The sequence below is a fragment of the Cuculus canorus genome, chromosome 18 (genome assembly GCF_017976375.1).
Source record: "Cuculus canorus isolate bCucCan1 chromosome 18, bCucCan1.pri, whole genome shotgun sequence".
NCBI classification, from domain to species: Eukaryota; Metazoa; Chordata; class Aves; order Cuculiformes; family Cuculidae; genus Cuculus; species Cuculus canorus.
In genome coordinates, this window is record NC_071418.1 from 6,810,102 (window position 1) to 6,832,024 (window position 21,923).

General features: G+C 42.5%; 1 protein-coding gene across 2 annotated transcripts in view; it reads right to left on the minus strand.

Moving 5' to 3' along the window:
- Positions 1-21,923, minus strand: part of RPTOR (regulatory associated protein of MTOR complex 1) — a 155,322-nt gene that overhangs the window by 89,989 nt on the left and 43,410 nt on the right. For both annotated transcript variants that reach the window (XM_054083336.1, XM_054083335.1), the window contains exons 5-7: positions 16,339-16,485; positions 9,478-9,653; positions 2,405-2,464 (exon numbers count right to left, since the gene is read on the minus strand). In XM_054083336.1, the coding sequence (XP_053939311.1) occupies positions 2,405-2,464; positions 9,478-9,653; positions 16,339-16,485 (383 nt within the window). The remainder of the gene's footprint in view (positions 1-2,404; positions 2,465-9,477; positions 9,654-16,338; positions 16,486-21,923) is intronic.

Sequence of the window (21,923 nt, forward strand, 5' to 3'; positions counted from 1 at the left end):
AGCTTAATTGCAATATAAACTCTTTTCTCAGTTTTAAAGACAACTAAATTATAAATTACAATATACACATAGGCAATCCAGGAAGTATTCAAGGCTATCTCGAGACTATATTAAAAAACATGTGTTTTCTATAATTGATATATGTGGCAGATTAAGACAATGAGGTTTAAATATTTCATATCCACAGGAACCTCCTTCTGGCACGCTTTCCACAAACACAGCCCTCAAAGAACACAGGTGCACTGTGGCATTAACTAACAAGGATCATGAATATAGAAGAAAATTCCTTCTTTTTTCCAGTAAACCATTATTTAAAGAGTGTTTCACTCCCAGCAGCACACTCAAGTGTTCAGGGAAGCTGATCCTTGAGCCACTTTACTCAGACCTTCATTGACTCTCGCCATATGTTCTTTGATTAGATACGGTCCTGTAGCAATATGTTAATTGCAATTAGCATAATATAACCATTGTTCTGGAACACATTCATCCAGTGGCCTGAGGTGAGCTCTGTCCATGCTGATGATGGTTCAGGAAGAATTTCTGCTTACCTTTGCTGCCCAGTTGCCAGCGATGACCAAACCAACGTCCCCATTTAAACATCAGCCAGGGAACCACACACCTTTCTACACCAAACAGCTTTTAACTTCAGGACCCGCCTAACACAAAAACCCCTACTGCCACCCCTCTGAGGACACAGTCAGAGCCACGTTAACCCCTGAACAGATTTCCTTCCTATTCCTCATCTACTTGAGACCAAAAGGAAAAAAAAATCCAGCACGCTTTAATCACAGCCTTCAGAGAAAACCCCATCCAGGTGGTGGATCTTTTCCTAAAGTGCCGCATCTCTGAAAGCTGCTCTAACCCTCCCTTTGATAGCTGGGTTCCTGCCTCTATTACTTAGCTGTAAATTGAAGAACTATTTTTATAAGATTAGTGCCTCTGAAATACAGCTGTACAAGAATCACTGCTTAGCTCCCCCAGCTGAGATGAGATAGGATAATCAAATTTTCACACATAAAATTAGCATGATTAAATACCTAAATACCACTGATGAGCCTGACCATTCTAAAGTATGCATTGTGGAAGCTCTAGCAGCAGCAAGAAGCATTTTAACCTCATTTGAATGTAAAACATGCAAGTTAACATGGGATGATTTACTAAAGCAAAAACTCAACAAGAAGTTTTAGCTGATGCAATCTTACCCTCGTTGCTTCTGCTATAACAGACAATTTGCTATTGGCAGCATGAGCGATGAATGATTGCTGCGCTTCACTACACCACGCAGAAGCTTATTAAAAAACAAGGAAGTATGATAATATATTTCTGTGAAAAAAATCAGGCTTATTATCCAGATTCCTGTTCTCCCAACCCCTTTCAGGATGCCCTTCAGTTCTACAGTTTTCATCCTAGACGATAGACGGGAACCTGGACTCTGGACATCCATGTGTCACAACTATGAGTTCTAATTAATCCCAACAATAGTATTTCTAGTGTCAAAATTTCTCAGGAATTGAATGAATGATCTTTAATTAAGCACTTCCAGACAGTTTGTGTGTGTATTAATGTTCCAAGAACAGGGCATTCAAAAAACAATTGGCAGGGCAACAAAACTGCACCCAATGGCCACAGGCATCAACTGCTCTGTCTTTAAGAGTACACTTCCCTTTTAAAAAAACATTCTTAGAAAGCAGTAATGACTACAGGGAACCATTGTTATTGTTTCAAAGTCTACCTTGTTTGTATAAACTGAAGCATAATTTGAGGAATAGTTCTCTTAGCTAATCAGTTTGCCTCAGCTGCCTGATAACCAGTAATTACGCTCAAACATAGCTTGGCTAAAAGGATTAAAACACGTTTCAGCGGCTTTAAGTCTAAAACATAACACCACAATCAGACAAAGAACAGTAGGACAGCAGGTGGTGAGGTGACAAATGTATTTTTTGGACGTGTTTTTCTGTTCATCAGCCAGTTTTGGTGACACAAGGGGTGTGATTGGTCTCCTCTGTCACTACTCCCGTGGTCAAAACCCACACATGCACAGATTCTCATTGCTGGACATCCAGGAACACGGCCACAACCTCTGTCTGTATTTACCATTTTTCTGGCTAGCCCAGGGTGACAGTAAGGGTGGAGAGAGCTACAGGACTCTTAACTCCCCAAGCCCAGCCAAGCCCCAGTGAAGCCCTAACTCCCCGCTGTAGCACTATTCCATGAGCAACTGCTCACTTTTATGGGCACTGCTTATTTCAGCAACACAAAGTAAAGGAAGAAATGACAAATACTGTAGGTGCAGACTCTGCGAGACGCCTTCCAAAGAAAGTTCCTCACAGACAAACAAGAGAAATGCTAGAAATAATGAGGAAAATAAGAGCAACAGAAAAAAAAATCAGAAAATCTGGCTTACTTCTCTATTAAATCCAGCGTGACTCCTGGCACCAGCCTGACACTCTTCTGCATACAGAACCTGCGGAGAAGAAAATAAACCACACTAATTGAACATTTAATGACAAGGTTCTGTGGGAAGAATACGGAAGGAGGTTTCTTTATTACAGTGTTTCAGTTTCTAAAATGGTGTTTGGGTAGAAAACTTTGCCACAGCATAATCAGAATCAAGAGAAGCCCTCAATGTTTGTCACACTCATGATTATGCGGCGATTTCCATCGTCGGGTGTCAAAACCGGGGTATTGTAACTGTCACAGTGACAAGTTTTCCAACACATAGCAGGGAGAAAAGGGCTCACAGTCATCCAGCACGGTCTCTCGGGAAGAGTAAGACGACATGAGAGCTGAGGAGGTTTCTGCTTCTGGAATAGTGATTAGCATTGGCTGGGTTTCCCTGAAAAGATTTGGCACCGCAGGCAGGAAAGTGAGAAAGGGAGGGAACGTCAAGTTCAAACACCTCAGTTATTTCATTAAAAATAAAAGTGCTGACTCCACTTCCTCTGCACTACAAATACCATTACGCCAGGAACACCGGCTCGGGAAAATGCAGAGGCCTGCTAGCACTACCACTCAGCATGCTAGAAAATCCCAGGAGCAGCTAAACTCAAGTGAGTGTGGGAAGACAACACGACAGCAGCCCAGTTTCCGAGTACCTCACTCCCTCCTCCAAAACTCTTGGGGATACGCTTAATGCCCAGAGGGCATGAGTGGGAAGCAATAGATCTGGGAAGAAAAAAAACCCAGCAAATTCAACTTGAGAAATTACTTACTCGGAGATATCACTACTTTCCCAGCCCATTCTCCCAGTATTTCAGAAATCCATTCAGTTATTTAATGAAGAATTGACTCCCAGTGCAATACAAGTTGATATTTAACCCCTACATTTCATTCTGCAGAGGAACAGAAAGCACTGCAGATCAAGAGGGCTCGTCCGGATGGGAAAAAAACCCTCCTGCATCCAGCAGTAGCTCTGAAATCTTGAGTGCCCTCCAGCTCTTTTGTGACATCCCCTGCCCGCAGGACATCCATCACCCCCAAGAACAGGGATGGGCTCTGAAAAGCTCTGTGGTCCCTAGGCTGCGGTTCCGAAGTGTGCGCATCATCCATCATAAAAAGAAAAGTCACAAAGGTACCTGCAAACACTGCGGTGGGATCCTGATATATTCTGGTAAAATAGAAAAATCTGGCAACTACAGAACCATGCACGGAAACACCCGTCTCAAACAAAAACTGCAGGCAGGATTCAACACGGCAGAATTAGGTCATTGGAATCAGGCTGGAGCCTCCCTACAGACTGAGGATACCAGAAGACTTTCTAACTCCTCTGTTCAACGCTTCTACATTACAACATATCTGAAAGATGACCATAACAATGCCGGCACAGCTTTGTACTGTTACACATTTGCTTTCTATAAAGAAAGACTTCCACCTCTCACCGTGTCACACAGTATTTTATATTTACTTCAGAAGCCTCTCATCTGAGCTGTGATTTGACCTAACCTCCTTCATCCAGCAATATTTCACAGGCTCAGAGTTTAACAGGATAGCACTGCATGTTGTTGCAAGACATAATGTATGAAAAGAATGAGCATCCTAACCCTGCTCAGCACAGCCAGTCCCCGCCACGCCGGGTGGCAAGCGCCCGAGAAGTGAGGAGCAGGATCTTGCCTGGCAGAAGAGCCCCTTTGCCACAGGGCAAACAAATATATTAGCCTCCTTTTTGCATGGATTTGTTCTAAGCACAAAGCTTTTGATTACAGCTTGTTGGATTAGAAGCAGAAAGCTCGCCCAACCCATGCAGACATTCTGGATACACAACAGGAGAAGTGCCACTGTGCCAAGACTTTCCTACAGCTGCTACAGCAGGACAGGCACACCTTTGAGGGCACACATAAACAGGTATTTTCAGATCTAAATGCATCCCACAGCTGTCATCTAGCATTTCCTTAGGGAGCTGCTGTATTACACAGCATGTAAATAAACTCAGGTTTCATAGAATCATGGTTTGGATTGGAAGGGACCTCAAAGCCCATCCATGGGCAGGGTCATGGGCAGGGACACCTCACACTGTTGCGAGGTTGCTCAAAACTTCATCCAACCTGGCCTTGAACACTTCCAGGGATGCAGCAGCCATCACTTCTCTGAGCAACCTGGGCCAGGACCTCCCCACCCTCCCAGGAAAACATTTCTTCCCAATAAAAAATTTCTTCATCTAAACCTCTCCTCTTTCAGCTTAAAGCCACTCCTCCTCATCCTGTCCCTGCACTTCCCCATCAATAGTCCCTCCTCAGCTTTCCTGGAGCCCCTTTCAGTCCTGGAAGCTGTTCTAAGTTCTCCCCAGACCCTTCTCTTCTCCAGGCTGAACAGCCCCAACTCTCAGCACGTCAATTGATGGTTGGTGTCATCATTGCAAACATCAGGTGAACTATGTTTGAGCTGCATGTAAACGTACCATTAAATGCCAGTCAATAAAGAAGGAAACCAGAAAAATGCATAACGTCGCTTACCTGGGTTCTGCTCGCACGTCACAAGAATATTTTGAAACTCAATTTAGTTTCTCTAATTAAATCTGGGACAGAGGATTGGGTTGGTTAACCCCACCAAATTTTCAAGCAGAAATGCAAAATAAATACATTAAGAAAAAAATTCGCACATTTATTTTAATTTACCCAACAGAAAATCAGCTGCCACCAGTCAAGCTCGCTACATTTGGCTTCTGAGGTGCAAGCCACATCTTTGAAATTCCTGAATCTGAGCAATTTTCTGTTTCCTTTAGGTTTGGGGGTTTTCCACCCCTTTTTAGGAGCCCTATTACTCTTTTCTGAGTGACACTTCAGGATTCAAAACCACAGGGTCCTTAAGTCAGTTCAGGCAAGGACAGCCCTCTCCCTGCTGTGTAAAACTGAAAATGTAATTGCAGCGTGTTTAGGTCTTCAGGGACGGATGATAACATCAGCACATGACGCACTACTGATCACCACTTCCAATATAGTTGCTTTTTGCATTAGACAGCATGAGATACAGAGCTGCGTAAAACGGTGCCCCAAACATACTCTTCATTTCTAGCTGTTGCTGCAATAGCTGCTACTGCTTCCCTCTTAGTGCCTATCAGTCAAGATTAACAATCCATACGGCTTATCTCTAAGCCTGCCTCGTATACGGTTATATATAGTTACAACATATATTTGGACTACGTCAGCTCACAACAGCCACTACACACAAAGATAATCAGTATCGAGTTAGCTGGAATTCATGGGTTGGATTCCCAGAATGGTCAGACTGCCGTTAAGGGCTCTGTGCACAGCATTCAGAAGGGCACAACTGACCTGTGCTTCTCCTACCAGCATCAATTTTCCTTTCCTGAAATTACACTGAAGTGAATGCAGCTGCAAAACCATTTGATAAGTGATTGTGTCCATCAGATGTTTACTTAAAATATAGAGCACAAACTAGGATCCATAGAAATTTACTCATCAAACTTTTATTCACTCATAAATTCTATATATGATACCTCATTAGCCTGTCAGTCAAGAATTGCAAAATGTTACATTTCAAAAGCAATTCTGCAACTTCTGGATCAGCTTTAATAACAGAGCAGGACTGAAGTAAAAGAGAAGTTTTAATGAGGTGATTCGACCCCTGTATTCCTCTCTTGTGAGACTTCATCTGGAGTATTGTGTCCACTTCTGGAATCCTCAACATAAGAGGGATATGGAACTGTTGGAACAGGTCCGGAGGAGGCTACAAGGATGAACAGAGGGCCGGGACACCTCCCATATGAGGACAAGCTGATAAGGTTGGGCTTGTTCAGCTTGGAGAAGAGAAGACTCAGAGGAGATAACAACTTTCCAGTACCAGAAACGGGCTACAAGAAAGCTGGAGACGGACTGTTCATAAAGGCTTGTGGTGACAGGATGAGGGGGAACGGGTATAAACTGGAGAGGGGCAGATTCAGGTTTGATATATAGAAGTATTTCCTCACCATGAGAGTGGTGAGACACTAGAACAGGTTGCCCAGGGAAGCTGTGGCTGCCCCATCCCTGGAGGTACTCAAGGCCAGGTTGGATGAGCCTTGGGCAGCCTGATGTAGTGGGAGGTGTCCATGCCCATGGCAGGGGCATTGGAACTGGGTGATTTTTAAGGTCCCTTCTAACCAAAACTATTCTATGATTCTATGATTATTTGTGGTTAACTGCCTGCTTTAGGGCAGGCGCACCATTTGCATCAAACAACTGGAATGCAGGTGGAGGGTCTGGCTTTGCACGGATCCCGTTTAGCAGCACTCCGCAAGCAAGTACTTAATCGTTACAGACTTGCATGGATAAAAACACAACCATAATAACGCCAATCAATGGAGAATATAAAAGGAGTATAATCTTCGTTGGAGAAGCTTTGTTGGGTGCACGAAGCAAAACACAGCCATTGGGTTGTATGTAGCAGGGAATGCTTCTCTATCCAGGAGTTCGTAAGGCATCTACCAGCTTCGGCGCCAAGAACAGCAGAGGTTTCGCAGTGTTAAACCCTTCCCCCAAGCAGCATTTTCACAAACGCCTTCCCTGTCAAACAAAACCCAGACCCAACTCTCAGAATATCTCTTGTTTGTGGCAGGTGTAGCTCTGCTCAAGAACCTGCCCTGATCACCCCCTTCACAGCGTTCCCATGGAGATGAAGCAAGAGAAAATTCCTGAGCAGATCACAACATCCAAAAAACCTCTCCTGGTGTATATGAACTGTCCATCGAATACTGTTGTGTAAGCAGTTTATATGCTTGGAGGAGGCTTCCTGCAAAAATAAACCAAACCCCCACAACTCTCAAAGAGATTTGGTGTTTTCACTTTAAATATGGCACAAACAGTGAAGTAAGGTTTTGAAAATCTCAAGGGAAGGAGAAGCCCGAGTCCCAACTCCAACAGCTTTTCCTTCACCTATAAACATTCAGTTTGTTATAAACCAGTTAATCTTCAACTGGCATCAAAGCCCCTACTATGGATTCTCACAAAGATTTTTATCAATTAGTGAAAACAACAAGAATTAAGCACTATCACTGCATCCTGGCAGCATTGATTTAACACACATGCACAGTAATGAGTTACTCAGAATAACTGCAAGCCTCAGTGTATCCACCCTGAAAAGTATTTGCTGTTCCCCTCTCCCCAGTGTTTTGGTGAAAACGCTCTCCCTAGAACTTGAACTCAACACTCCATTTGCTGAATAATGTGTCGCTTTTTGCTTTATTTATTGTCTTTGGACTCCACTCAGCAAGTAACATTTTAAAAAGCATCACTGGTATTTACCGAGTTGCACTCATTGTCATCTGCTGCCAGCCTTGAGCTACCAGGCAGAACATTCAGTTACATTTCAGTCTTTCTCCAGAGATTAACCAAGTAGAAATCTGAACTCCTTCACATTTGGATAGCAATGATCCAATAGCAACCATATTTTCCTGGTTATAAAACATCCCTAAAGGAATTTTGCCGCATAGTAACTTTCTTTAGCTTTTAGAAGAGAAGGATTTGTGCAGGCAGCTTAAGAATCCTCACCCAACAGGCACAGCTCCAAGCCTACCACCACGTCAGCACCAGGAGGGGCACACAGGAAGTTAACCGCCTCTTTCTTTTCACCTGTTCCAGAAGGGAAGCACATCTCTCAGGATTAGATGAGATTAAATGTCTCTGGCTAATCAGCAGGCTCAATCCTGCTGCACATCTGCAAGTGCTCACTTGTGAGTTTTGACAAGCAGTCAGTGTAGCAACCAGACTGATACCTTAGAAAAAAACACAACCTCTTGTTTTGAAAATCGAAGGAAAAAGTAAGATGAAAAGGATTTTAAAGATAAAAGCACATGCCTCCCTAACCCATTTAGAGGGTTGCATTCCTTGGCTCATTTCCCATTATGTCAGACTGCTGGTCCATGACACCTGGCTCAGAAAAAACATTTTCTTGTTAGCTCTCTCAAAACCTCCCCTTGGAAATATTCCTAACGTTTCTGGAGCTCTTTTCCCTGCTTCTCAAAATTATCCCAGCCTTCTGCTGGTGTTTACAAGCTGGGACTCTCTTCTGTGAGGAATTATGCTGCGAGCTCAGAAAATCAAAAATGGAATGAAAAATTTAACAGGTATTGTGCTGTCCTTCAAATGAGCAAAAGGCATCAGCCAAATGCAGTAGGTATCTTGACCAGAATCTAATCAAATTAACACACTCAGTTTGTTGCTTATGTACATCAGAGAGTGAGTGTGGGAACTGTAAGTTATTATGAGTGTCTCCAAAGGACAGCCAGCCACTCTTGAAGCTGTGGTGACTCACTTACTTACCATCCTCTGCAACATCTATTAGGCTTCCACCAGTTTTAACCAAGTCTGGTGTTTAAATGACCTGAAGCCTTTCATTTCGAAGCACACAGAACTATGAGAGAGTTGAGTGAAACGTGCTGATAAGAATGAATCGGCAGAACCACAAACTACCTGGGTGCACATGCTAGATTCCTCACACCATGTCCTCAGCCAGCACCACAACTGTTTGTGGTCCAATTTGGTTTTAGGTAAAAACATTGCTCTTCGAAAGCTCCTGCAGTAGGCAGCGGTCTTTTATAACTTTCTGCCTAATTACTTTGGTATGGCATTCCATAACATCACTTTGGTTTATCGCTCAATTTCTTGCACTATAGCATTATTTAATGCTACTGTATTATTTACAGCAACTGCAATATTTGGAATATGATTTGCACAAAGAACAATCTACAAAAAGTTGTATTGCACTATGTACTATTTCTGCTCTCTGAAGAAGCAGATATTTAATTCCCAGAACAGTAAATCCCTTAATCTGAGCAAACCCAGATACTGAGCTGAAATCTAAAACATAATAAGTAGACAATAACAATATTTTCACCTCTCTATTTCTGATTAATAAAATGCTGTCTCAAACGCATAGTTCAAATCCTGTAATTCAATATCACAGAGAAATGTTGGGTTAGATGAAGCATTTGGATTAACAAATCTATCATTTCCACAGACAAGCTACACAAATTAAGATACTCACCATCTCAGAGCAATTTTGATCGGCGTAGTAAGGCATGATGTGAAAAGGTCAGCTGGCAGATCGGGGATCATGGGCAGCAACTCGTTGGCCTCACAGGCTGCCAGCTGAATGCAATTCTTCATCGAGGGCGGCAAAGGCATTTGAGCAAGTGGATGGTTTGGGTTAATCGCAGCCACCTGCAGAGATCAAGGCAATTCCTCAGGTGATTGTTTCAGTCAAGTGGGTTTCTATACCATTTTGAAAATAACCATAAAGAGCTGTTGAAGTTCAATGGATCTTTGGATTCAGAGAAGTTTAAGACTATGGTAGCACCCACCGTGGGTTTAACTCACATATAGCTGACAGTATTTAACTGGGTTTGTCATAACAATACCACACACCAAAACCGGTAACTTGCAACAGACTGAACTGTGATCAACACTTCCGAGTCTTCAGTTCACATCTGCCAGCTTGGAAATGAGTGCTGTAGAAGCAAGTTCAGTTAATTATTCTTTCTTTTACATTTAAGCAAAACTCATCCTTCCTGTGCCTCATAACCGTTCACCACAGATGGCAGAATAGCTTCAAATGGAAAAATGCAACTCATTTGGCTGTATGAGGCAGCTTCTCCTGCTGTGGAGCATACAGATGACTCTTGCTGGTAAGCCAGAAGAAAGCTGAACTCCCTGTGTTTCTCCCATAAATCTTTCTAATTCACTGGAGCAAAAAGGTCAAGTTGGAAACAGGAAGAGAGAAAATTACTGTATGGAAGTAGAGAGGCCATCTTCCAACACAAAGAGGAAAAGAAACATACACTGCCTTCTGCAATGCAAATATTGACATATCAGCAGATACAAGTTTTAATCAATGCTCTAGTGAAAGGGTTTGAGGTCCTCACACATACCCCCATCGATGGAAAGATGTGATAATTTCTGCTCTAAGCAGTGAACGTTACACTGAAAAGTAATTCTGATCTAAGGTCTTTGCATCTCACACTCTAGAACTGCTTTAACAAGATATCATTTTCCAAGACTCGATTAGTTTATATTTAATAGGGTATAATCACCTGTTTAAAATGCTCAGAACCGAGAGACACATTAGTATGGATTTCATGCCAGCCATGGACTGACGGAGTGTGTTGGTCCAGTGGCATTTGTGCATTTGCAGAGAGGAACCAGCTTTGCCTAAATGCTCTTCAACTCTTTCACTACACATGCTGTAGATCAATTTTCAAAAGACAAGAAAGAATGGGAAACGGAGCAGAGGCACACAAAGTCTTTTTTTTAAAACCAGGGTCAAATGTCCTGGGGTAAAGGTGAGTTTCTGAACTTCTGACCTGTACCATGGCAATAGATTAACCCATCCAAACATCAGACCCTACTGCAGAAATCCCATGTACACCAATAAGCCCATTTGTCAAACCCACAGTTATTCTCCTAGCTACAATTTTGATTAAGAGGATGATTTTTGAGACGAATAATTCGTGGAATGAAAAACATCACTAATCTTCCCAGTGCCTTTCTGAAACAGGTAAACAAAACAACACTTCAGCCATCCAAAATTTTGAGCTATGGTACTCAAAGGTTCTTCAAGAAATAGGGCAGAGAAGTGCAACACATGCAGTGTCTTCGTTGCCCTTTCATATATGAGTTAGAAAGCAGAGACCCATCAAAGTGATCTATGTGCCATGTTACCAGAGATAACAGATTATTGTAAAGACCAGCACTTCAGCTGGTTTCATTCTTTTTGCCAACTGAGCAAGGTGACTAATAAACTCATATTTACCATCTTTACCGATGAAAAATTCTATCTGAAGAGAATGTCCATTTGGTGTCCCAGAAGGCTCAACGGGGAACAGAATACTTGTGTTACAAACCCAGAGCCTGGCACAATCATACACTTCTTGTATAGCAAAGCAGCTGGTAAGCTCTGGAGGCGTTTCAGATGCTTCTTCACAAAACCTATTAAGTTTTGTGATTCTTTATAATAAATACTGGTTTTTTCCCATTTGAATCCCAGAGGCAGCAATGACACACCTGAATCTCTCAAGTTGTCCAAATTATCTAAGACCTGTCCTTGCTTTCAGTGGAGTTATGCCACCTTCAGCAAAGATTCATTTCCTACCTTGGGTGGAAATAAAGCTACATGAAAGTCATCACTTGTCCTCTAGTGATATTTACTCTCAATAAAACTTAAGCTGTACAATAATAACAAAAAAGATAACTAAACTACTGAAAAGACCTTTTCTTTGAGGAGAAAGGCATAAGACACAGTGTGGAAAAGCATTAGCCCTTCACAGATTTTTAAGTATAAAGTAGGCAAACTGCTTAGCTATGGCTATTCTTTTCGTAAAGACATGCCCTCTGGGCAGCCTCATAAATGGGCTCTGTAGGTGGGAAGTACATTTAGATTGATTTTCTGCTTTCTGAGTAGTGTGAAACACAGAAGACTTGACATTTGTCAAGCTCTGGTAGCGCCTCTCAGTTCTAAGGGGGACGTAACTCATTCTCCAAGACCTAGTCCGCTCTTGGCTTCTACATGGGAATATGAACTGAAGAAGCCGTGACACACTTAGTGTAAATATTTGTCTATTAGGAGATGAACTAGTAATGACCATAAAGCACTCAGCTAGCAATTACAGACCTAGTCAGACTGCTAGAGACAATGATGCAGCAAAACACGTTTCTAAAAAGTAAGTGTGAAAGGAGGGGAAGAAAGAGGGTTGAGCAAAGCCCAGTACGAACATTTGGTTTTGCATCCTTAGAACATCCATTGAGGTCAGACTTTCTAAACTGCTTGGTTCCCTCATAAATTTTTATTAGGGCAAAATACGATATAAGAAGAAGGCTAAAGAGAAGGCTCTGGCGAGACCTTAGAGCAGCTTCCAGTACTGAAAGGGGCTACAGGAAAGCTGGGGAGGGACTTTTTACAAGAGCATGAAGTGACAGGATGAGGGGGAATGGCTTTAAATTGGAAAGGGGAAGATTTAGACTGGACATCAGGAAGAAACTCTTCATGATGGAGATGGTGAGGCCCTGGCCCAGGTTGCAGTGGTGGCTGCCCCATCCCTGGAGGTGTTCAAGACCAGGTTGGATGAGGCTTTGAGCAACCTGATCCAGTGGGAGGTGTCCCTGCCCATGACGGGAGGGCTGGAAACGGATAATCTTTAAGGTCCCCAAACCATTCCATGATTCTAAAGAGGTTAAAAGACATAAATCAGCAAAAATTACAACTGTAAGATTAGTAACCAAACCATGTAAATGTACCTTACATGAAATTATTATATGTTTATCAACAGTCTTTAATTGGCTTTTTTCCTACGTCATTTCTGGAAGCAATCAAGTAGTTGCAGACCTTGCAGCAGGCCACAATGAACTTGCAACTTCTTCCAGGAGAAACATGGTCTCAAGGTGAAGTGATGCTTATTTTCCTGTGTAAGGTTTGTAAGCAAAAATTCCTCACCATTAGAGTACTTATTGTGTTACTTCTTGTTATTTCACAGCAACTGCCAATCCACAGCCTTCCAGACAAAAGAATAATGGTAATATTAAGTTATCAATTATACTGCCATAGATCATATTTTATCATTCCTGCAAAATGGTGGTAATTAATTTGTTCTGAAAACAATTTACAGCTGCCCAAGCTGAGGAGCACTCAGTTTGCGACTTGTCCATCCAGAGGAAGACGTAATGGATTTGCAAACATTACCATTTGTCATTAACAGAGAGGGAAACAATATCTGTATTTTAAACCCCTACAAAGGAAAAGACCTACATACCTATGTAATTAGATTGTGAAACAAGCACTTGTTAAAAAACTGAGCCTCTCTGAATTAACAGACGTGTTTGAGGTAAACTTGGTAGGAACTCTGCCCCAGGACAGAAACCGGGAGGATTTATGTCCAGAGCTGCTCAGACCCACCAGCTCCACAAGGTTCCTGCTGTGAGAATCCTCCTCCCCAGTGGAAGACATTAATGCAGTGACAGCAGAGAAGACGTTCCTCTCTCCCAGCAGATGGTCGATCACAAAAACTCTCCCCCCAGACACGGTGCTAATGCCAGATAACATTCTGCTGTGCTGTCGCTAAGCTAATTTTTGGAGAATTAACGTTGAAGGTGGAAAAATCAAAACTGTGAGTTCCTCAGCTTCCATCAGGCCTCATTAGTCACTGCTGAGGGGAAACACATGGGCACTCCCACCCCATCACCGAGTTCCTACCCAAAGAACAAAACAAGTTAGCAGTGCATGCAGCTGAAGGTACACTGCTGAAAAGTTCAAACAATAACGCTGAATATCAAATAGTGAGATGCGTGCTTGGCTGCACACGATACAGGAGGCACATTTCAGCTTTCGCTTCTGCACATGTCAAGCGTGGCCTTGACACAGCAGACCTGTGCTGTGTGAGACGAGTATGAGTCAGAGGAAACACAGTGTCATAATTACACAGAAAGCTAATCAGAAAAAAAGCAGCCTCCTGTTTTATCATTGTTAGCACAGCACAGTTACAGTGCCTGCTTAATTCTCCACAATCACAGTGTATTTATACACGCTCGCAGAACTGTCAGAGCTCAGGAGCTGGTTAAAAGAGCACCCAGTGCTGCCACTGCACTGCTCCGTGTGTCGCAGGCAGAGCTCAGAGTCCCAGAAACCACAGCGAGGTGGTTTCTCACCATTTCACCTGCATCTCTTACAGCACTGTGCAGCCAAGAGTCTGCCAGGCACCCTCAGCACCTTCATCACCACCACGATTCCACCAGTCTTGCTGCTCTCCCACTTAGGGATGCCAGACAGAATGATAGTCAAGAAAGCAACAGTAGGAATTCCAGTTTCTGATAACTGGGGCCAGTTTCCAGGTCTGAAAAATGTCTTTTGGGAAAGGAAAAAAATAGCCACCTATCACAAATATCAGGACAAAACCAAAATAGAGGCAGGACTGAATGGAAAAAATGAACTTCTAAACTAATTTATCACACTTAATACTGTGCCACATCTTATCCACGTTGTGCTGCTAAATGGGTGTTTCTTAACTGCAAAATACAGACTTTTGTTTAGCCAGACACCAAACCAAATCCCTAACTGCCCGTCCAGATGGAAATGGAAACAATTCACAGATATTTCCCTGAAACAGCCAGGGCTCCCGCAGTCCAGGGAAACGCCAGTCCTTGTATCAATGGCATTTAACCTGACAGTTTGAAACGCTGTGACACGTTAAGAATGATGGCAACTGTTAGGCTTTCTTAGCTTAATTGCTGCCCTGGGATTACACAACACAAAGCTATAATCAAACGCCAAAATTTTCTCCATACCTGCCCATTCCCCATCCTACCAAAACCCAGTGGCTGCTGAACTGGCTTCGGCACCTTCAGAGGAGGAGCTTCTGCCTTCACCCTCCCTCAGAGATGCTGTCTTACCAAAGAGGAAAACTATTTTCAATTGCATCCTGTCCCCAGGATAAGATACGCAGTATCCTGTTTCTGGTGAGCAAAGTCTTGTGCTGAAACCAACAGAATTCTCTCCATCCACACAGCTCTTCACTCACACGCATGACCCACACTTTATTTACTAACAAAAGGCCAAAAAAAAAGTATTTTCTAGTCAAGCGTATTTTCTGTTCAAGTGTATTTTCTATTCTATTTTGGAGGCAGTTCTCTATAAAAGACCACGTACCATACAGTGCTACAGCATTATCTTTTCTCAGGTATCTTAGAGAAGCATGAACTGTTTTTCTATCACTCCCAAGCTATCATTTCTTTTTGTGCTTCCTCTGTTTGGAGACTGAAGAAGATTTAGATTTTACAATAAGAAGGAGTTTCAGCCTTTATAGTCTATGAACAATAAAACCCCAATATAAGGTGGTTGCAAATGTAATTATAAATGCATTGTAATTAATTTTTATGTTTCTGGTGAAACTATGCCTAATCTGACAGCCTCTGCCCAGTGCTCTGTGCTATCCAAAAAAATAAGGATCCCCCCAAAATTAAATGAAACAGCTATGGCTACTCTTAGCCATAGCTGTTTCAGATTAGAAGAACAGCAAACTCCTCTAATCTCCTTTCAATAAGATGGACTAACAATTATCTTGATCACTCTAGCAGCCCCTCTCAAGCACCAGTTCCAGCTTGACTTCACTTTCCATGAATTTGAACAATTCAATAATTTAAGTTTTCCAAATGAACTCTCATCCATGATTTGTATGACACTGTAAGCACTCTTCTGCCTTCTATTAGTAACAAGTCATTATCTCAGTAAGTCTTTAGTAGCAAATGGAATCATAGAATTATTAAGGTTGAAAAAGACCTCTAAGATCATGAAGTTCAACGCCAGCCCTTCCACGTTGCATTTCGGATTTACTTCAACAAATTTATTTACTTTGAGAAATATATTATTTATTAGCAATTACACCTGCAGTCAAAGACAGCGCCTCATTAGAAACTCATTCAACTTTAGCAGTCTGTGAAACTGGAACCACTGGCAACAATCCCTCTGTGCACCAGGTTTATTATATTCCGTTTCACACTTTCACATTCAGTTCAACAGCACAAAACTTTAACTGCGTCCAAATGTACACCCAGAGACTCGACTTTTCAAACTAAAATAAATATGTCTAATTCACCTCAGCATTCATCTGCAAAAAAGACCATTAGAGTACAAATTGATTCTATTAATGTGACCATTCAATTAGCACTTGTATTAAAAATTATTCTAAGTTTAATAGGATAGCAAATTCAACCAGAAAGACTGGAGTGGTAAAATTATTTGCAAATTAATTTGCCTTCCAATGTAGTTTTAACACATTTTTTAGCTGTAAATAGCAAAACAAGCTTAAATTTAACCCTGCAGCACAAACACCAAGGAAACCGTTGCAGCAGACTGTGATCTCACCTCCAACTCCTGCTCCCTCTGTAGTGCAAACTGTTTGAACGACTTGACGATAAGGCCAGCATTAGAGCAATCATAGACAAAAATGGAAGGGCTGCCCATCCAGGTTTGCAGGTCGTATATGGAGAGAGGAATATATTGGGTATAGTTCTGTAAGGAGAAAAAAACCAGAACACTTAAATCAGAGAAGCACCAGAACTTTCCTTGGTGAAACAATAAAATACACAAACCAAGTTTCCAATTCTAAAATCCCAATATCAAACCTAGATGGAACACTAAGCACGGTAATCAATACAAATACAAATACAAATCAGTACCTACTAATAATGAGGACTATGAACTCAACTCCAACACAAACGACAAACAGGTTTTAGCATAGCATCGTCTGAAATGCTAAACTCTAAACTCAAGTTCTAAAACTCCATGAGTGCTCTGATCTGTGTCAATGACTCAGACCAGCATTTCATAGTTCAATTTTATCTCAACATTCAGATAAGTTCCGTTCACTGATAAGGGATGTAAACCAACTGTCTTTAATTTAATATTAAACATCTTAAACTGAACTCCATCAATAAATCAAGATTGCTAGTTAAAACTATGTAAGCCCATCAGCAGCTTCCCTACATTACTTTAATGAGATGTTTCATAATTTTATTACAGCCTTTAACTTCTGTGCAACTTTCAGAACAATCCAATAAAGTTAAAGCCAGCAAAGCCTGCCGTCAGCAAGGTGAGGTACCAACAAGTCTGTTTCTATAAATATGAAGTATTTAGTTCCCTGTTTCCCACCTTAAACTCCGGATACGCAAGAGCTTCTTAAAACACAAGGGGCATCAAAGCTCAGATGTTTAAAATCAGCTGAAGGGCCATACCCTGAACTCAATGGCAGGACTGAAACTATAAACCAAAGCAGATTTCTGCCATTTAAGCCTGCAGAGTCACTACCGAACACCCAGTAGCTGCCGCATAATCCCTCCCCTCTGCAGCCAGAGGGCAACCTGCTCATGTCCCTCCAGCACTGAACTCGGTCCAAAATCCACGGCAAAAAGCTGTGATGTACCTATTAACATCAGCAGAATGATGAATGGGATCATAACTCCCATTTAAATTCAAGAGACTTAAAATAGCTGCAATAAAACCAGTAAACTTTTACAGAAATCAAATTTTCAAGGACACGTATCAGCGTATATAAAGACAGGAGTGATCATAAACCATATGTTAGATAAGGTGGGAAACAGAAAGTCATTTCAAAATCCAGTTTTGCGCATATATAAAAGTTTCGGTTGTTTCATTAAAATTAATAGGAAAAAATGTTTATAAAAGCCAAAGTTTTATGGAGTTAGGAGCTTGGCAGGTTGTTTCAGGAGAGAATGATAGACAAACCCTTGGCACAGACCTTTTCTAAGAACACCACTCAGTTCAAGCTCATTCCAAGCACAGTAAGTTACATATAAAAACCTGGTCCAGCACATATAACCGATGAGATTTTATGAGCATGCATTGTTTTAACGCGTTATTTGTAATGCACATTGCAACAGTTAAGAACGGATTATAGCTCTGATTAATATTGTGGTATTTCAAACAGAAGAATTTTATGTTCCAATTTTATTGTGGGGGTCGCATATAACTTATCAAGTTTGCTAATGATATGTAAATGAGATATTTTGAAGAAAAAAGGAGTGTTAAATAATGGTATTCTAGCACAACTGCTCAGGGTGATCTTTTGATGGTTGCTCATCTTGCCTCTGCCATGCTGGGGCTGTGAGGACAAAAGAACTCCGTCTGTTTGGTTCTCAGTATCGACATTGGGGTTTAGTTTCTGCTCTGTTAACATGACTATCAACATCCCTCTGTGACTGAGTAAAGAAACGGCACAACAAAACATCAACACCAGAAACTGAGTTTGAACAGATTTCATAACCAACTGCTTAACAAACAACTCAGAAATATTTTTAAAGATTTTGCAGAGAAGTTCCCCAGAACAAAAACTTTTGAAGTCAGGGGTTTGGATTTTTTACCTTTTTGAAACCACATTGGGATTTTCTCAGCACATAGCAAGGAGAACTAGAAAAAGAGCATTGTTCCTTAATAACACAACTGCCCTCACAATAAATACATAAAAAGCATGTTATTCCATCTTCAATACGTGGTAAAATGACAGGCGATGCCAAACGAATGGGCTTAAAGGACTGTCCCTTTATAGTCCAACACTGTACAGCAGGGCAGAGCAGGAAGCCTGCAGTAAATAATGTACAATTCCATAAATAAGTACTGGATTGTAAAGCATGCCAACAAGCCCAGCCAGGGTAAAACAAGCAGCGCTGGCAATCTCCTACAGCATGAAGGAGGACTGCAGCTTCTGGCCCTGATTTGGTCCAATAGAGGACGTTTTTGGCAGAGCAGGATAAGTGATACGTAAATGATATCCAAAGCACTCGGGAGGCACACAAATGACAATGCACCTTTTGTGTTTCGTATTCTCAGATTAGCAGCAAAATTTGTGTCTGACAAGGCACACATTTCACATCTTTCTGTACAACACTGGGACATAATGATAGGCTGAGAGAGTTGAGGTTGTTCAGCCTGGAGAAGAGAAGGCTCTGGGGAGACCTTAGAGCAGCTTCCAGTACTGAAAGGGGCTCCAGGAAAGCTGGGGAGAGGTTCTTGATAGGGCAGCACAGGGACAGGATGAGGACGAATGGTTTTAAGCTGAAAAGGAGGAGATTGAAATGACATCTTAGGGAGAAATGTTTTCCTGTGAGGGTGGGGAGGCCCTGGCCCAGGTTGCCCAGACAAGAAGTGGCTGCCCCCTCCCTGGAGGTGTTCCAGGCCAGGTTGGATGGGGCTCGGAGCCCCTGATCCAGTGGGAGGTGTCCCTGCCCATGGCAGGGGGTGGAACTGGATGGACTTTGAGGTCCCTTCCAACCCAAACCATTCTGCGATTCTGTGATAACAGACCCAGGAAAACGACATTTTCAAAACAATCATTCTTTCCAAAGCATGGTACAATCTCTCTTTCCCTACCAAAGACAAAACAATGCTTGATGAGTACTCTCCAAAGAGGTTTCTCTAAAGCTGCAGTCCTGGGACCTCTGGACTTCATGGAATCCCTCAGAAATCTCAGGAAATGAACCTTGTGGCAATGAACCTATGGGAATTCATCCCCAGTTCTTTCTATACGTCTTATTACCTCTCTAACCAAGGGAGTTCAGGAATGTTTCGTTTGTTGAGCTGCAAAGCCCTAGGAACGCCTTCCCATGGTGCCTGGGTGCTCAGCAGCTGCCATTGAAAGCCGAGAGAAAAAAAAATACAGGCAAAAATCCTTTCTGCTTCCCTTGCTGCTGTCTCTGACCCCAAGAAGTCACTGAGCTGAAGCAGTTCGAAGCATGTCTTTGGAGGGGAGGAGGAAGAGCATGGGGCAGAGGAGTGGGCACCTTCCCACACTCCAGCTCGGCTGCAGAGGAACGCAGTCAGCAGCACTCCTCGCCACCGCCAGCTTCTCTACAAAGCCTGTATGGAAGGTCAGGCTTAAATTCTAATAAAATGGATGCAGATTAATATCAGATTATTTACTTACTACTGTCCTCTTCACCTGTCAGGCTAGATTAAATATCAAAAGAATAGACTGGATAGGTGAACCCTGAAAGGTGAAGGTAATCACAGAGGTATTTACACTACAGCAAGCACGACTTGTCAAAAACTATAAAAAATTAAACTCAAGGAAAACCTGTCTGCAGGACAGAAGGCAAGTTCGGTTTTTAAAGACCAAGTTAGTTTGGCTACTAGCTTTTCAAGTGCCTTATCCAAATCGTGCCATACTCTTCCTCTTCCCTCTCCAGCAGCATTCAAATGCTGTCAACTGAACCAAGTAACAGAGATGTGGTGTCAAAGTCAGCCAGGCTACATGGCACTTCCTGAAGGTTTTATCTTTGTTAATCTACATATCAGACTATAACATGCCTAATCTCTTCTGCATACATTCCTGCCACGCTTCTTACAGTGCCTGGAGATCAGCTGCACACTCAGGGGTCTCCCTGTAACAGGGAGAAGCTGCTATGGCTCTGGAGGGGCCGCAACCCCACCACCAGGGAAACAGCAGAGCCAGAGCAAGACTATCCATTCCAGAACGTGTCAGTCCATTGCCAGGCCCTGTATCAACTAATTCTAAGAGCTACATAAGCAGACAGGTTTGCAGAAGAGTAGATAACAACACAGAAGAGAAGCATTCTCCTTACACTACCATTTTAAAACATCAGTTCAGACAGAGCACCAGCTGTGCAAGAGCAGAGGTCTGCATTAATTTTAAAATACCAACTCTTGAGAAATTAAAGGGAAGATATTAATGAAGATCTAACACTTAGTGACCTTTCTCTAGCATCATTACAAAGTGCTCCTACCCCCCTACATCTATTTGCTATCTGATAGCCTGCTGGCACATGTTGAGATTTAAATGCGACACTGAAAAAAGGTGAAAAAGAAAAAATTGAGCAGGTATGAAGGTCCCCTAAGTTTCCAGGCTCTCTGGCGGTAGCTACCAATCACATCATAAAGCTGCTCACTTCTCTGTCATGTTAACCAGCAGAAAAGGAGGCATTGGGTGTGTTTGCCCATGCATCCCAGAAAGCTCTGGCAGCCCTAAGGCACAAGGCTGCTAACCCACACAGCTCTGCCAGCTTGGGCTGCATTCAGGCTGAGCTGCAGGAGCACGGGGATGGCAGTGCCAGCTGCTCAGATGCAGTGGGAGAAGCCCTCCCTGTCATGTCATCAGCCCCACCACGGCTGCACAACAAATTTATGGGAGAAAAAATAAAATAAAGGAAAAATTAGCATCTACAGACTAAGAAAAAAAGCATATTGACATGTTGGGGCAGATTCCTGAAATCCATTGTCCACTGTCCATCAAAGCAGATGTTGCACCTCCTGTCATCGCCACTGCTCTCCTGCAGCACCAGCACCAAAACCCTACTGCCAGCCTGACCAGACTCACTGGGATCAGCTCTCCTGGGAATGGAAGAAAGATGCAGAGACTGGCCCACAGGAAGTCAGGATATATCCAAAATATTGTATGTATTTTGGCAAACATAGGTCAGGCTGTATCTGCCACCCCCTAACAAAGCCTGTTCCACTCCTTTTGGCCCCTCTCAAGGTCCCTCCCAGCTCTGCCTTCAGTCTCTTAGAACTGAGACTGCAAGCGCATGCACGAGCACCTTAAATCTCATTTGTAAATGTCAGCACAGTCAAATTTCAGTACCTCTCCTATTTCAACTCAAGAGGGCTATAATTCTGAGCCTCGTTAGGACCTCTGCTTAGATCTGAGACCGAATTCCTTAGGACTGATTTCTAAACACCAATGATCTCCCCCAACCCTGCCAGCATTTCCTTAAATTTAAACCTTTGCTTAAAAGAATAGTTCCACTTCTGATTCTCACTTTCCCCCAAAAAAGGCAGCATTTGGTAACATCCTGCAAAAATTACTATGCTTCAACCTTCCCCATCAAGCACTATAACGATCAGATTTGTTTTTCACTGTAAGAGAAAGCAGAGACCTCAGCTCCTCCTCCTCACCAGTGGCGCCCACACTGCATTAC